The sequence below is a fragment of the Condylura cristata genome, unplaced genomic scaffold (assembly GCF_000260355.1).
Source record: "Condylura cristata isolate star-nosed mole 26May11 unplaced genomic scaffold, ConCri1.0 scaffold00003, whole genome shotgun sequence".
In the NCBI taxonomy this organism is placed as follows: domain Eukaryota; kingdom Metazoa; phylum Chordata; class Mammalia; order Eulipotyphla; family Talpidae; genus Condylura; species Condylura cristata.
This window is the reverse complement of record NW_004567104.1, coordinates 9,712,367-9,728,965: the sequence shown is the minus strand read 5'-3', so window position 1 is coordinate 9,728,965 and position 16,599 is coordinate 9,712,367. Positions and strand designations below refer to the sequence as shown.

Sequence of the window (16,599 nt, the reverse complement as noted above, 5' to 3'; positions counted from 1 at the left end):
ATTCTTTCTAGAAACAGTTTTTGCAAAGCCTGCATATCCTGATCCATGAGCTAGAACCTCAGAATATCATTCATCAAATGCTGAACTAAGAATAGCTCTGGAAATCTCTGCAGAAAACGAAAAGTTCTTCTCTAATAAAGAAACTATGCCAACCCCCACACCAGTCAAAACTTATCTTTGACAATTCCAGTCTGACTAGAAATCAGAAAGAAGAAATCAGAAACCACAGTCTAAAAATCAACTGACTTCAGCCATGAGTGAATAAGCCAAAAGAAACATTAAAACTAACTGATCCAGGTGGAAAGCAGTCTCAAAACACTGTATGCCATGAATAACTGGTGTCTCAAGGTGAAACCATTTTTGCTCATGGAAATTTGACACCCATGTTTTTGCTGCTTTGGTAAACAGTCTGAGAGGAAGAGTGCATTTTGCAGTATTATCATCACATGATTGACACAATGAAAATCAGCAGTTGGTTTAATGCCACTGTATGTTAATATTAAACTGCATTAAGCTCTCCAACTTTGAAACTTGTTCATACTCTTCATGTTTTCTATAACTGTAGCAGAGTCAGGTTGCATTTGCCCAGTAGTTTGCCTCTAAGTGGGTGGTGTGGGAATCCATCTCTGCAGGACATAGAAAAGGATTAGCTATGTGAAGACCTCTGTTCTTTCCAGCTATGTCACCTGTCACTATATGCCCTCTGCACATGTTCATTTCTTTCTGCCACTATGTTTTCACCAATAAATAAAGTATCTGCCCAACCTGGCTCATATGAATGGATGTGAAGGCAATTTGGAAACCATTAAGCACCAGTTCCTTTGATAAATTACTGTTATTTCCAGAAGTTCGTCATCTGGAAATAAGCTAATGCTCTATAAATAAACTCAAGTAAAGGTGAAGAATGCTCAATACAACTGTTTCAGAATTAATATTTATGTCAGACATGGAGTTATTTTAACTAAAGATTTGTTCACTGTGTTTTACTTTTAATTATTTTATGGCTACTTCTGGTTAAGGAAAACTTGCTTCAATTTCTTTCCACTGGCACTTGCTTATCATATGATAAATGTAGGCGTTATTAAAACACAGCCTAGGCGTATCCAGCCAGAAATCTGTAACCAAATCCTCTTCCTAACTCTAAATTTTTGATTCCCTATTATTGATCTGAGAGCACCATCCCCCAAATTATATTAAAATGAACTTTATTCTAAAGCATAATAGAAATTCAGTTTTGTTTTGTTTCATTTGAAGAACTACTTACTTTATTATTCTTTGAAGGTAGATCAGATTTCTAATAGAAATTGTAGGCTGTTTATTGAATGATAATGTTACCAAATAAAGTTTGAGTTTGTTCACATTCCAGATGCTTGACATGCATTCAATTTTACATCAATCTTATGAAGTGGTTGTAAATTACTCCCATTCTACAGCTGAGGCTGCTGAGGCCAAGTGAGACCAGGTACCTTGTCATACAGCTATTGATGGGTGAAAGTGATGCCGAAGCTATTGATGGGTGAAAGTGATGCCAGGTCTTTAGGGCTTCACCTTGAGGCCTTAACCACTCAGTTCCAGAGCTCACCTCATCTCAAGGGAAGTAGAAGTTTTCTGAGAAGTTTCCCAGAATTCCATGACAGACATTTTTTCTTTTAAGATTTATTTATTTATGCATATAGAACTGGGGTACAGGCCAGAGATATGGAGGGTGAGAGGATTCACCAGTGACAGAGAGGGGAGCAGAACAGGCAGATCGACGAAGTACACTGCTGAGGGGAGCAGTGGGCGGGTCAGGAGAGGTCTGCCTCGCCATGTGGATCTCCTCCTGGGGAGTCGGGAATCGAACTCATGTGGAAGTGGCTTAAGCTTCTTAGTGCTGTGCTTTGACCCGCTGCGCCACCAGGGAGGGCCTGACAGACATTATTTTTTAAAAAAATCAGATATCAGAAAAACATTTTATTTTTTTATTATTATTATTTTTAATTTATTTAATTATGCATACAAAACTGGATACAGGCCAGAGGCTCAGGGGTGGTGAGAAGCTTCACCATAGACAGAGCGGGGAGCAGAATAGGCAGATCAACGAAGTACACTGCTAAGGGGAGCAGTGGGCGGGTCAGGAGAGGTCTGCCACACCATGTGGGTCACTTCTGGGGCAGGCGGGGATCGAACTCGTGCGGAAGTGGCTTTTAGCTGCTTAGTGCTGTGCTTTAACCCACTGCACCACCAGGGAGGGCCCAGAAAAACATTTTATTTTTAAAGTAATTGCTTGATTGGTAAAAATTTCTAAGATTTAAGGAAAATTTTAATGAATTAATTAAATTTAATTAAACCCTTTAATTACCATTTTCTGTAATTAATGTTCTAAGCTGGAAGGAAATATTGAGTATGTTTCAGAACCACTGTCTTAAAAAAAACTTGAATTGTAGCTATGGTGAAGAGAATTAAAACATTTAAATATTTAAATTAAGTATGCCAGCTACCAGTTTCATTTTTTTCTTGTAGGATAACCTCCAAGCTCAATAAAATTCCTGGAGTAGAGGTTACATTGAGACAGAGATGACAGAAGTTCAGGGCATGTGAACTTTTGGTTTAGATCATTTAATTTTTATTTGTATAGTATTCCAAAATTATATAAATGATAATCTTTGTAGATAGTGAGATGTCAAGATGAGCACGGGGCACAGGCCAGCAGCTATTCTGAGTTTGAGCACCTTCTTTGGCAGAGAGAGGAAGCAAAAGAGAGACCCTTTAAAATATGAGAATGGGGCCCTCCCTGGTGGTGTAGCAGGTTAAAGCACATAACTAAGAACCTAAAGCCACTTCAGCATGAAGTGGCATGGCAGACCTCTCCTGGCCTGCCCACTGCTTCCCTCAGCAGTGTACTTCATCAGTTGGCCTGTTCTGCTCCCCACTCTAACTCTCTCTGGTGAATCCTCTCACCACCACTGCACCTCTGGCCTGTACCCTAGTTCTGTATACATAAATAAATAAATCTTTTTAAAAATATGAGAGTGAACCCAGGGCTGTAGTAGAAATAGTTTCATATACAGTTTGGTAGACTCTCACATGGAGCACTGAGGGACATGTCTGCCACAGTTTATCAAGTCAGAGTGAAGCCCATGCACCCGTCCTTGGCACTGGACAGTCACTGAGAAATAAACCCTAAAATATTACTGCAGAATTGGGACTCATAACAGTCTAGGGTAGGTGCCAGCAGGAGCATAGGGGGAAAGGCCCAGTGGTCTTGGGTGAAGGACTGTGGTTGCTTGGATGGTGGGGGTGACTTGTGGATATACATCAAGGTGGTGTGAACCCATTCCCCAAACCATAGTGTTGTAAACCAATGTTATCTCAAAAAGGGGGGGGGGGAATATAGTAGCCAATGAAAAAGTTACAGGTATGTTCCCACATGTGTAAACACACAATATATCTGTCCTCTAGTTACATGAGTTACAGTCACAGGAGTTGGTCAATAGAGCCAACATTTTCTAGTGAAAACTTTAGCCAAATCCCTTAATTGCAGATGAGAAAATTGAAGCCCTGAATGGTCACTTGCATCTTCAAAGATTTACCAAGCTATGTCACAAACCACTGAGGAGCTATGGGCCCAGTTCTCACAGAAGTGATACCACTAGCATATATAAAGTTACCTTACATAATATAACACTAAACCCAGCAACCACAGTTCTTATTTCTGGCTGCCTTCATGGCTGCCTGACCCTGTGTGTCTCCCTCACTTCTTTGTATTCCTCTCTCAGCTCGAAAAAGCTGTCTAGTGCTACAAATCTTAAGACGTTGACATCTTTGAGTCCTAGTTTCTTTGCTAGAGGTCCATCCTAAGAAAAATGTCTGCTTCCTATCTGCAGCCACAGAAAGGGGAAAGTGATCACCTTTAAGTGGAAAAACATTCATTATTCATAGTGTCAGCCTACCGTAACGCTAATTGTCTTGGAATTGTAACTGAGTTTTAAGACCATTTTAACATACTGCCAGAAGTATTTGCTAGGAAGTCATCATACTGGTCATTTTCAGTAACTGCAAAAGGTTGTCTCCATTGAGTGGCTATGGTATAATTTAGTTAATCATACCCCATTATTGGACACTTATTTCCAATTTTTACCTATTATTCATAGCACTGCTATTAGTGTTAATGAGTTTTTAAAGAAAAATATATGTTAACAAAAAGCCTGAGAATACAATTTGATAAATTCATAAATTCATCTTGAACAAATTTGATAAATTGTCTTAAACTAAAGTGGATGAAGTGATTGCCTGCATGATGGCTTGATGCCCACTAACTTTTACCGTGCATTTGTAAGATTATAAATCAGTGCAGAGGGAGTGTCCCAAGCTGACTGCTGTCATTTGCACCATTCTGACATTATGAGGGTACAGCATTGCACAATAGAACCCTTGACAGCTGGGAACTGTTGTTTTCTGTGGATTAATTAAGGAAGCAGATTGGACATATCGCATAGAATTTCACAGCAGTGGAAATCTAAATCATTTCTGCTAATTTGCTAACACAGTTAAAAAGTTTCATCATTCAGGAAATTCAAGAACTTCTGCATTATCAAAAAGAAAGACCTTGATATGGGTATTGCAGAGTCCCAAGAAAATATAAATATGCTGATTCCCATAAACAAAATTTTTCAAAAACCTCTTACCCAAAGATAACAGGTTTTCATAGGGCATTTCATAATAACCTGCATATGAGGTTTCTATTTTGAAACCACATTTGCTTTTATAAAACATAAAGGTAAAAGGAACCACCTTTTACAAACAGAATCATGACACTTCCCATTCAAGGCCAGCATTAGTACTTCTAAGATTTTCCAACAAGTATGAAAACTGACTTACTTAGATGGGTGAGCATATATAGAGAAATATTACACTGCAGTAGCTAGAAATTAGAAACAATCTATATGTCCACAGATAAAGGAATAGTTTTAAATATTATGGCAAAAATGTTGTCAAAATATAAACTCATGTGTTTTGATATAAAAGGATTTTCGAAATATACTGATAAATGATAAAAATAGCATCCAGAAAATTTTTTACAGTATTCTAAATTTGTTTGTAAGGAAAAACTGCATATGTAGTCTTATGAATTTTATCACCTCTTTCTTTTTTATTTAAAGATTGTATTTATTTATGCATACAGAAATGGGATACAGGCCAGAGGTGCAGGGACAGTGTGAGGATTCACCAGAAACAGAGTGAGGTGCGGAATAGGCAGATTGACAAGCTACACTGCTGAGGGAAGCAGCGGGCAAGACATGAGAGATCTGCTACTCCATGTGGGTCACCTCAGGGGTGGGGGTCGAACTCACACTGAAGCAGCCATGACTTGGCTTGGCTTGATTTCGCTTCGCTTTGCTTCACTTCGCCTAGCATTGCAGTACAGCACTCCAACCCATCAAGCCCCCAGGGAGGGCCCTATCTGCTCTTTCTAAAAGAACATGAAAGATACTGGTCACAGGACTGGGGGGGATGAGACCTACAGACAAAAGAGTAACAGTTATTTTCATCATATAATCTCCTTCCCCTTAAATTTGATACAATGAACATATGGTGTTCATTCAAAAATGTAATTTATTTGATGGCTCCTTAAAAAGTTAAACATAGAATAACTGTCTGATTCATCAGTTCCATTCCTGGGTGTGTATATATATCCAAAAGAACTGGAAACAGGGACTCCGCAGACACTGTCTGCCAGTGTTCACTGCTTCCTTATTCACAGTAGCTAAAAGTTAGGGGCAGCCCCAGTGGTGTATTCACAGGATGGGACATTATTCTGTCATAAGGAAGGATATGCTGGCACGTGTTGTGGCATGGGATCATCTTGTAGCATGGCATTATGCTAGATGAAATGTCAGATAAGGAAAATGTGGTTCTGCTGAGATAAAATACCTAGAGTAGGTGACATCACAGGAAGAGAAAGTGGATGAGAGGTTACTGGGGTTGCAGGGTGGCAAATATGCAAGCTATTGTTAATTACCAGTTTCTCTTTGGGGTAATGAAAGTTTTGGAAGCGAGTGTCATGATGGCCACACAACCTGGATGTAATTAATACCATGGAATAGTGCACTTAAAAATGGTTAAATCACAATTTGATAGGTATGTTTTACCACTAGTAAAAAATTAAAATAAAATTCTATTTTAAACAATGTAGGTTAGATAAACCAGAGACATTCTGCAGGGGATGGGAAGGAAGAGGAATCAAAACGAGGGCAGAAAGAGCACAAGGGACTGTGGTGATGATGCAGAGGTGAATTGGTGGTGGAATCTATGAGGAACTATACCTGAGAAAAGATAGCAGACAACGTAACTAAAAAATAATTAACTACTTAATTTAAAATCATTTAAAAAATACACTTTAAAGAAAATGCCTGTGCAGCTTCAGGTTCTCCTAGAGCTTTCCCGGAAACAGGCACCCTTCCAATGTACATCCTCTCAGAGCAAACACCATCTCATGCTTACTTTGTCAAAATAGAAAAATGTGGACGTGGTCAAAATAGAAAAATGTGTAGACATATCTTCTATGTTTCAAAAAAAAAAAAAAATCACATCTCCCAGATAGCAGATGTTTGTGCTGATAGAGAGAGGAGAGGGAGGAGCAGACAAACTTGGATTGGAAGAGCCAGGATGGTTTGACCAAAAAGGAGGCTTTCAACTCTGCTGGCAGCAGTGGGATTCTGCACATTGGAGGAGGTATTTGAGGCTCAAAGGGATATGAACCAACCTTCTTAGTGAAAAGCTGACTGAGCAAAGGGTGGGAATGTCCTGTCCCAGAAGTTGGGGTTGGAGGTCCTGGAAAAGCAGCTGTGGCCAGATGGTGTTGCATTTAATGTGTTTGGAATTTTAAATACTGGCTAGGGAGAAATAGCATAGGTATTTTTTTCTCTTCTTTTCCATTATCCCATTTACCATTTAGGAACGTGAGCCTCTTACTCTTATCAGGCAGAGATACAGTTTACATTTCTTCCAGGCTTTTTTTTTTTTTTCCCCAACTCAAACTGTGTTTGCCATCTAGTGATTAATCTGTGCCATTACAGCCACCTCCTCCAAATCCCCATGTCTGCACTGCAGTTAAGACACAGGCCAGGCCCTCCCTGGTGGCGCAGCGGGTTAAAGCACAGCACTGAGAATCTAAAGCCACTTCCCCATGAGTTCGATTCCCGCCTGCCACGGAGGTGACCACATGGCGTGGCAGACCTCTCCTGACCCGCCCGCTGCTCCCCTCAGCAGTGTACTTCATAGATCTGCCTGTTCTGTTCCCCTCTCTGTCTCTGGTGAAGCCTCTCACCGCCCCTGAGCCTCTGGCCTGTACCCCAGTTCTGTATGCACAAATAAATAAATCTTTAAAAAAAAAAAAAAAAAAAAAAAAAAGACACAGGCCAGGCCACCCTGCTGCGGAGCACTGACTCCAAAGAACACTTCTCACTGGCCCTGAAAGGTGCATGACATTCAGAGCCATCAATAAAGGAATCTGACCCCTGGAGACAGGTAGTAATGTCTCATGAAAGAAAATGTAGTGGGTTATCAGAAAGTCAACTTTAGATATTAAATATTGGATTTGAAGAGTAACCACTGGTAACACCTTTGGATGAATGTTATCGACTCTCAGCTCCATGGGCGGGTTCCACAACAGTCCTTCCAGCTCTTCTTCCCACATGTCTTACAAGTGTACACAAGGGCCTTACTAGCTTTGCTTCCAATCATGAACATAAATATCCTGATTTGCTAAATGCTAGTGGAACTAAGGAATACCCTTTGTTCTTTTCTTGGTGACATCATTGAGTAGCCAAGGCAAATCAAAGCTTTACTTTCCAAAACTGACTAGTTGGGAGAGTAGACCAAGAAATATTGTGTTGCATATGAAGGATTGAAAACTCAACATCATTTGCTCAGAACACTTGAAAGGCCCAGGGTAATATTTTGTACATGAATTAGGTTTCAAAGCTAATCAGAGTTTCTAAACAATGGTGATTTCTGCACTGGAGAATGTACTGGATCTAGTAATGTATTTTTTCCCTTGAGAACTAAGCTGTGGAAACGCATTTACTCAACAATAGTTAACTGAATGTTTTCTGTTTGTCAGACCCTGAGCTGGGACTAGGCTACAGTGTATTTTTGCATAGTTTATCATGATAATATCTTTTCCAAACCTTTTTTCTTTAATCACATTCCCTTCCCCCCTCAGCCTTCATGGGATTCAAACATGACTTGCCTATAATGAATTTTGTCCCAGGAAGGATTATGTTGTACAGAGATAGTGGGTACAGGTCCCACTTCCCTGCCAAGTTTTGCTTATTTTTCAGGTTGTGTGACTGTTACCTTGATAACAGTTTCTGGCCTCCAATTCAATGGCTGCCTCCAAGCCCTGAAATGTGACAGAATGTGTTATAGGAAATCATTCACCCGAACTCTACAACCATGTGAGATGCTTGGTTGTCATTTTAAATGGTCACTCCATCCTTTTTTGGTGAATCTGTCTGCATTTGACTTTTGCAGGGACGGCCAGAGATACCGGGTGTATGTTGTGATACCACTTCTGCCAGGCTTTGAAGGAGACATTTCAACCGGTGGAGGAAATGCTCTACAGGCAATAATGCACTTCAACTACAGGTGCCAAAGTTATAAAGTTGTCTGTTTTCAGCTTTCCATCAGTCATACATATCAGCTGGTGAAGGAAATGAAAATGTGTCTTCCTATCCATTCAATGGACATTAGAACAGATGAATGCTTTCTTTTACTCTTGAATGTTGGCCAATTTACTAGTTGATAAAATTCAAGTCAACCTAAAAGTATCAATGCTAGCCTAGGATACAGGGCAAGTATAAAATACATAAATAATAATTTCTCTTTTTTGTATGCATTGCCTGCCATTTCTTTTGTATATATCTTATCTGATCTCCATTCTCCATATACAATATATAGACAGACAGATCAACTGATGGATTGACTTCTCTCTCTCTCTCTAATAAATAGTGACCAGGACACACACACATGCACATTATTGATTTATATAATCTTTAAGTTAATAAATAGCTATTGAGTATCCCATTTTCTTTGCTGAATTAAATGCTTAAAATACTACAATTTGCACCTGGTTTTTTATGACTCTTTAAGTGGTAAGTCCTCCAACGAGGTTGGTAATAATAGTGTCTGCTAGTAAGTGAAGTATGAAGGTCCTTTGCTATCTCCTGAAATTTTAATTGTTTTCTCTACTTATCTTTGTTAAGAAGCAGTTTCCATATTCACTTTAAAAGGCTCCAGAAGATTTAGGGAGCCTCCCTGGTGGTTCAAGGGGTTAAGTCTCAGCACCATGAGGCTATTAGCAGCCACTGTAGGAATCCCTGGTCAGGTAGTTGAACCACATGGTGCAGCAGATCTCCCCTATCTTGCCAGCTGCTCCCCTCAGCAGTATAGTGAGGAGACTATTCTGCTCCCTACTCTGTCTCTGATGAATCTTTTCACTCTTTACCCCCCATGCCTCTGGCCTATACCCTATCTCTTGTATACATAATAAAATAAATCTTTTTTTTTTTTAAGATAAAAATAAAGCACAGGAAGCTTTAGCTTGCTAGGTAGAGCAAGTATTGAGTGACGCTAGCTGAACAGACAGGGGAAAGGGCTGTAAAAAGTGGCCTAAAGACACCCCTACTGTTCCTTCAGGGTCACATAGCTGGGAAAGGGGAGAGCAAAGTGGACAGGCCTGGGTTTGAATTCCAGTTCCCATTTATAGGTTCTGTAACCTGAGATACAAAAGACCATGCTCTAGATCACACATAATATATCACAGTACTAATTGGACTGAATATTTTTTTATTCCCTGTTTTTAAGAACCATCTGTGTTTCCCACATTTTCAATTAAACCATTTTGGTGGGCAGGAACAAATGAGACTCTACAGAGAACCCCAGTGTGCAAATCAGATAAAGGCTAGATTGGGAGGGGGTGGGAGCTTAAATGCACTCTAGTTTGAACCTTCCTCCCTAGAAGTACCCACTGCAGCATCTGATGACCTGTGAGATATTTGAATGCCCCATAGTGGTAGAAACAGTTTTTAAACATCCTCTTGCTTCATTCTTGCCTCTAAGCTTTTATCTGTCTACTACAGTTTCAAGTAAAGAGGGTTTTGTTGTTTCCTTTAGAGTCATTTTGCCTGGTTACAATATGTGAGATTTTTAACTGTGCTTTGTCCTATACAATTGGATTTGCCTGTTTCTAAGATTATCTGATTTATAACAGTACAAAGAAAATTTTTCAAGTATTTTGTGCACTGACATAATGTTTAATTGGATATTATCCACTTCATTTGCCATTCTAATATTATTTTTGGAATATTGTCAATTGCAATTATTTTCTATGACTGTTTTTTTTGGGTTTCAACCAGCTGAATGAAATAACATGGTTGGCTTTTGTTCAGCAACCAAAACTATAACCTTTTATTATGCAAAAAAATCCTTATTTGTTGGCATCATCTGTAATAATATCAACATTTCTGAGGAATAGCTATATTTTTAATTACTTTTATAGAGCAAGCAGATGGAGCATAAAATTTTTTATTTTGTCACCCTTTATAATTACTGAATGTTATACAAGGCAAAGAGACAAAGTCATCAGCAGAGTTAATTATTTGAGACCATAATTTTTACTTTTAAGGGTTTTATTGACTGTACAGAGATAATCCAGGTATAAAAGATAGTTTTTTTTTATTTCAAAATTGTTCTACTGTTTTCACCTCTAAAGCTATGTGGTTTTTAAATATTATTGTGTATTGAAGCATTCTGAATTTATTTTTTCTGTCACCCAGTTATCTTTGAGGGAAAGATCATTCATAACTCATCCTTTAAAAAAGCATATCTTTTGAAATCTAACATCAGTTTGATAACTTTCCCATTTACCTATCTCAAAACAATCATTTGTTCCATTAATAACAATACAAAAATTACATTCTTATGTTTTTAAGGTTTTTTAAAAAATTATCTTTTGTTCTATTTTTACTTGTATGAGGATTTTACCCTGCACACATTATACTCAGGATTGGTTCTTTTGAAACAGCCAATATCCTTTCTTTCCTATATTTTTAGAACCATGTGCAGAGGAGAAAATTCCATCCTTGGACAGTTAAAAGCAAAACGTAAGTGACTGCTTTTTTTTTTTTTAACCGCATGACTGTTTTTAGTGAGGTATCAGTAATCACTAATGTCTTCGTAGTGTGATTATTGAATTCTGTTCACACATGGTAACACGCAAACACTTCATCTGAAGTAAGTTATTTATTCTCATTAAATTGCCCAAGAGAATGTTTACATGAAGATACAAGAATAGATATACACAAGTAATAAAACATGATAATATATTTGTGAATGATGCTTATTACTTTTATTTCTTTCTAATAACTGTTTTGATATAAGTGGGATTTTAAGATAGTTCAGAAGGGCTCCACATGTGTCTTCTCCTATGATCCTGTCCACAGTCCAGGGCATTAGACAGACCAACTGTCACCCCTGAATTAAAGATGAGGACTATAAAATCAACCTTCTATATATGTAGAAGTCCCAGGATTCTCACAATACTATCACAGATTATATTTTTGAACATATGCATAACCATTATATACATATATATACACATTATATTTACAATATAAAACATTACATTGTATAATATTTATAATATTTTATATATAAGCACTTTACCACCATAACATTTGACTAAATCTTTGCCATTACTAGATATAAATAAATTTAAGAATGAAGGCCACTATAAATTCCCTTCTTCACTTCTTTATACTTGCAAAAAAACTTTTCAGTTATCTTAATTGCTGATTTATCCTTAGCTATAATGTATTGTGATTACAGGTTTATTAATCAGTATCTCCTGAAACTGACTCTATTTCAGCACATAGTATATGTCCAATAGTTGTCAAAATTCTATACAATAAATATATAAAGTTCTACAAAAGCTAAGCTAGAGTTAGAACCCAAGTTGTCTGACCTCAAGTTTAGGTCAGCTAGTATAAACTCTAAGGGCCATATTACAAACACTAGATTTTATCCAGAAGTCACGATATGGTTGGTGGAATCCTCAGATCCTGGAACAAATTCACCAAAGTGGTGTTTATGTGAAGATTCACTTAGTGTTATTAAGCAACGTGGAGAGAAACTGGTAGTAGGGAAGAGATAAAGATGTGTTGGTAATGGGAAGAAGGGTTATATGTGAATAAAACTGAGGGAAAACTTGAGGGGCATGGGAGCAGAAGAGAAAGGAAAGTATGTCAGATAATCCTGAGAATTTTAACCTGACAAAGAATGATTTGGAAAATCAGGCAGTCATTCTCTATACCTCTCTATACCTACTATAAAACTCAATTGATTTTTTAAAGAGATATAACTTTACATGGATAGCCTCCCAAATGTGAAATATTACATAGTAAATCAAATGCTATTAAGTATCTTATAGTGTATCTGTTCTGATATACTGCATGAGATACTAGATACTAATATCAGATACTAGGTAGTATATCAGAATGTAGGTTAATATAAAAATTACAAGCATATATATAACTAGTAATAGAAGCCAAAGTTTGCACAAAAATTGACAGAATTAAAGAGAGAAATAGACAATTCAAAAATAATAGACTTTTCAATATTTCATTTTCAATAATGTATAGATCAGCTGTACAAAATATCAGCATTGTAACTAAAGACTTAGACTGTTAACCAAATAGACCTATAAGATATCTATTGAAAACTCCACCTAATAATAACAATGCACATTCTCAAGTATTCATGAGACATTCTCCAAAATAGACCATAGAATAGACCATAAAACAAGTCTCAATAATTGTATAAGGATTGAAATCATGTAAAGAATTTCTGTTCAGAGTAGGCTGAGCTTACAGATTAATAACAAAATAAAATTTTAGAAACTTACAGATAGAAATCAAACATACTCCTAAATTACCAAAGAGTCAAGAGACACTAGAAGAGTAATTGGAAGATATTTTGAGATCATGAAAATGAAAACAATATATAAAAACTTAGCAGACACACATAAGTCACTGCATAGAGGGTTATTTCTAACTGCATTAACACCTTTGTCATAAAAGAAAACAATCTTAAACCTATGAATAAACCCTATACTTTAAGAAGCTAGAAAAAGAACCACAAATTAGATTCATATAATGAAGGAAATAATGAAAACTAGAAAGCAAATGAAATATAATACCAAAAGTTCATTCTTTGAAAACATTGGCAAATTTGACAAGCCTTTAGTTTCTAAAAATGCCCCAAGTCTCCACATTCTTTTGATCTCTCGATCCAGCATACTCCCTGTCACTGTCCCAACTGCAATTTTGCAGAAATTGACAAGCTGACCCTAAAAGTCATGTAGAAATCACAAGCCAGTTAGAATAGCTGAAACAGTTGTGAAAATGAAGAACACTCCTGATTTAAAAATTCTACAGTCTTGCAGCAATAAAGACCGTGTAGCAATGAAGTATGGTTAAACATATAGATCAGAGATATAGACTTGGGAATTCTGATATAAATTCTTCTTATCAATTGGATTTCATTGACTAATAGAATTCAGCAGAGAAAATAATGCTAATATAAAAAGAATGAAGTATAAAATAATGGATAGTATAAAAGAATAAAGTTAGAGCCCTACCTCATAACATTTATTTAAAAAATATAAATTGACCAAAGATCTAAATCTAAGAGCTAAAACTGTAAAATTCTTACAACAAAACATGGGCATAAATCATGACCTTTGATTAAACAATGAATTTTTTGATCTTACACCAAAAGCAAAAGCAGACCGAAAATAAATATTTATTTATATGTAGACAGATGTTAGGTGTTCTATACTTTTTCACTTCTCAGTCTAAACATCTTCAGTATAAATTTTAAACATAAGAAACATCCATCACTGGGCCCTCCCTGGTGGCGCAGTGGGTTAAAGCACAGCGCTAAGAAGCATAAACCATTTCTGCATGAGTTCGATCACTGTCTGCCCCAGAGGTGATCCACATGGTGCGTCAGACCTCTCCTGACCGGCCTGCTGCGCCCCTCAGGAGTGTACTTTGTCAGTCTGCCCACTCTGTCTCTGGTGAATCCTCTCACCCGCCGCATCTCTGGCCTGTACCCCAGTTCTATATAAATAAATAAATCTTTTTTTAAAAAAAGAGAAAGAAACATCCACTACCAATAATAAAATCTTCTAAAAGTTGTAATTGCATCCAGGACAGAGAAGATTTACAAGAGTATTATCCCTATCTATATTCTCGAATGTCCTGCAATGAAGATGATAGTGAAGGGATAAGTATATAAAAGATACATCAATAAAATCAAAGCTAAGAATGCCATTGAGTGTGGGCAGTGGCTAGTAAAAATAAAAGTGAGGTCATAGAATAATAAAAAGTCAGAACAAGCCTATTATTTTGTTTCTCAACCATACGAATGTACTAATTGTATTGTAAAGCATGTCCTTTGGTTCTGGAAACTTTTCCTGCTTTTGCCTATTCAGGGGGGTGGGAATTGGATTGGGTTTGAAGTAATTTCAAGAAGTAATTTCAGTGTTAAACTGCCCTGATGAAAGGACTTTCAAGTACAAGTATCCTGAGAAGAAGTCAAAAGCAGTCATTTGAGTAGGGGAAATGCTGATATTCTAAACATGAGGAATTGATCAGTTACATAATACCCCTTTTTAGGTACAGTGTTGCATTTTTACTCTTGTTTTTGTAAATGTGTGGTGAGCTTTAAATACATATGCTAGCAAATATGTAATTCAATAGAGAACTAGTTCTCCACTGTTTAAATTCTTTAGAAATAACAAAACTGCTGCTATGAATATGTTAAAATTCCTGAAGTAAATAGTAGCTTTGACTGTATAATTAGCTGATACTCCAGTCTTTAGGGATTTAGTGTTTAATTCAAAGCATTTCTTTATAACTTTTATAATTTTTGTGAATTGGGCAGTTAAGCAGCCAATTTAGTATAATTTAACATAAAATGTAGAGGTAGTTCAATCAGGATTACAAATGTACACAATAAAGTGCTATAAGATTTTTTTTTAAAGATTTATTTATTTATTCGTACAGAACTGGGGTACAGGCCAGAGATGTGGAGGGTGAGAGGCTTCACCAGAGACAGAGTGGGGAGCAGAACAGGCAGATCGACGAAGTACACTGCTGAGGGGAGCAGCGGGTGGGTCAGGAGAGGTCTGCCGCACCATGTGGTCACCTCAGGGCAGGCGGGAATCGAACTCATGTGGAAGTGGCTTAAGTTTCTTAGTGCAGTGCTTTAACCCGCTGCGCTACCAGGGAGGGCCAAAAGTGCTATAAGATTTTAAATGCAGCAAAATCCTATAACAACTCTTGAAGGTCTTTCACAAAATGTCCTTATAAACATTGAGTCCTTTGTAGGGACAGTGTAACAGATATTGCCAAAGATCTATCTATACCTCCAGCTTCTCAAGTAACTCCATAACATGTCACCTGGAAACTTTCCTGATACTCTAAACATCCAGCACTTCATATAGGTGTTTATACATGCTTCTGGCTTTCTTATATGTTCTTTGAAAAGCAATTGCTTCCTAAATATACTGCATAGCATGCATCAACATCACCAACTTTGATACCTATTACTTGTTGAGCCAGTTTTCTTCACAGAATAAAGTAGTATATGAAATAAGCTCCTCCACGTGTTTTTACTTCTCATGTGTGCAGGGTGGATTCATCGACATCATACAGGGATGCCCCTTTGCATTTGATGGGCCAAATTCTGGCCTGGAATAATTAACATTTCTGGGGGTCATGTTACTGGTACTAACTGTTACCTCTTTCCTTAGAAACATTTTTTTTATATAAAGGCAAAGATTTTATAACTTCCTAAGTATTACTAGGTAGGAACAGAATGTGGTGTGGCTATGGACTGTGGGCTGAGGTTCCCTAGCTAATTGATATGTTGTTGCTGCTCTCCAGCCTCCTTCTGGAATGACACGAACCTGTGCCCTGGGAAATTACAATGTATTCCATGTCTTGCACCCTTAGGTTTTTGGTAACTTGTCTGTATTATTCATCTTAAGAAAATAGTTTTTAAATAATTTCAGATTTATGGAAGTGTCCCGAATTTCCATTCTTCATCCTGATTTTGTAGATGTTAACAGTTTGCCTTCTTAATTGTATCATTTTTCTCTCAGTAGATAATAGAAGGTGGGTTTTTCTACTGAATTAGTTTAGAGAAAATTGTAGTCATGATGCCTATTTACCCTTAAATGCATGCATGTGTTTATGAAAATCAAAGACATTTTTTTTTGTTCTCTTTTTAAAAAAACTTATAATAGTTTTACATATTTTTGTGCATTTTTCCATCTCAATTGCAAACCCCTTGAGTTTCCCATCACCACATCACCCATGTGCCATCATCATAGTCCAGTGCATTTCCCTCCCCCCACTGTTTTTGATCCCATTTCCCTCTTCACCCCCACAAAATGTCTCTGGTATATAGCTGTTCATCATTATCATTATTTTCTTGCCTGTTCCATTATATTCCTGCTATGAGAGAAACCATCCGGTATTTTTCCTT

General features: G+C 37.2%; 1 protein-coding gene across 5 annotated transcripts in view; it reads left to right on the top strand.

Annotated features, from left to right (window-relative positions):
- PLD1 (phospholipase D1, phosphatidylcholine-specific) overlaps window positions 1-16,599 on the top strand; it is a 199,164-nt gene that overhangs the window by 155,620 nt on the left and 26,945 nt on the right. For all 5 annotated transcript variants that reach the window (XM_012733922.1, XM_012733914.1, XM_004674964.2 and 2 more), the window contains 2 exons: window positions 8,518-8,631; window positions 11,098-11,147. In XM_012733922.1, the coding sequence (XP_012589376.1) occupies window positions 8,518-8,631; window positions 11,098-11,147 (164 nt within the window). The remainder of the gene's footprint in view (window positions 1-8,517; window positions 8,632-11,097; window positions 11,148-16,599) is intronic.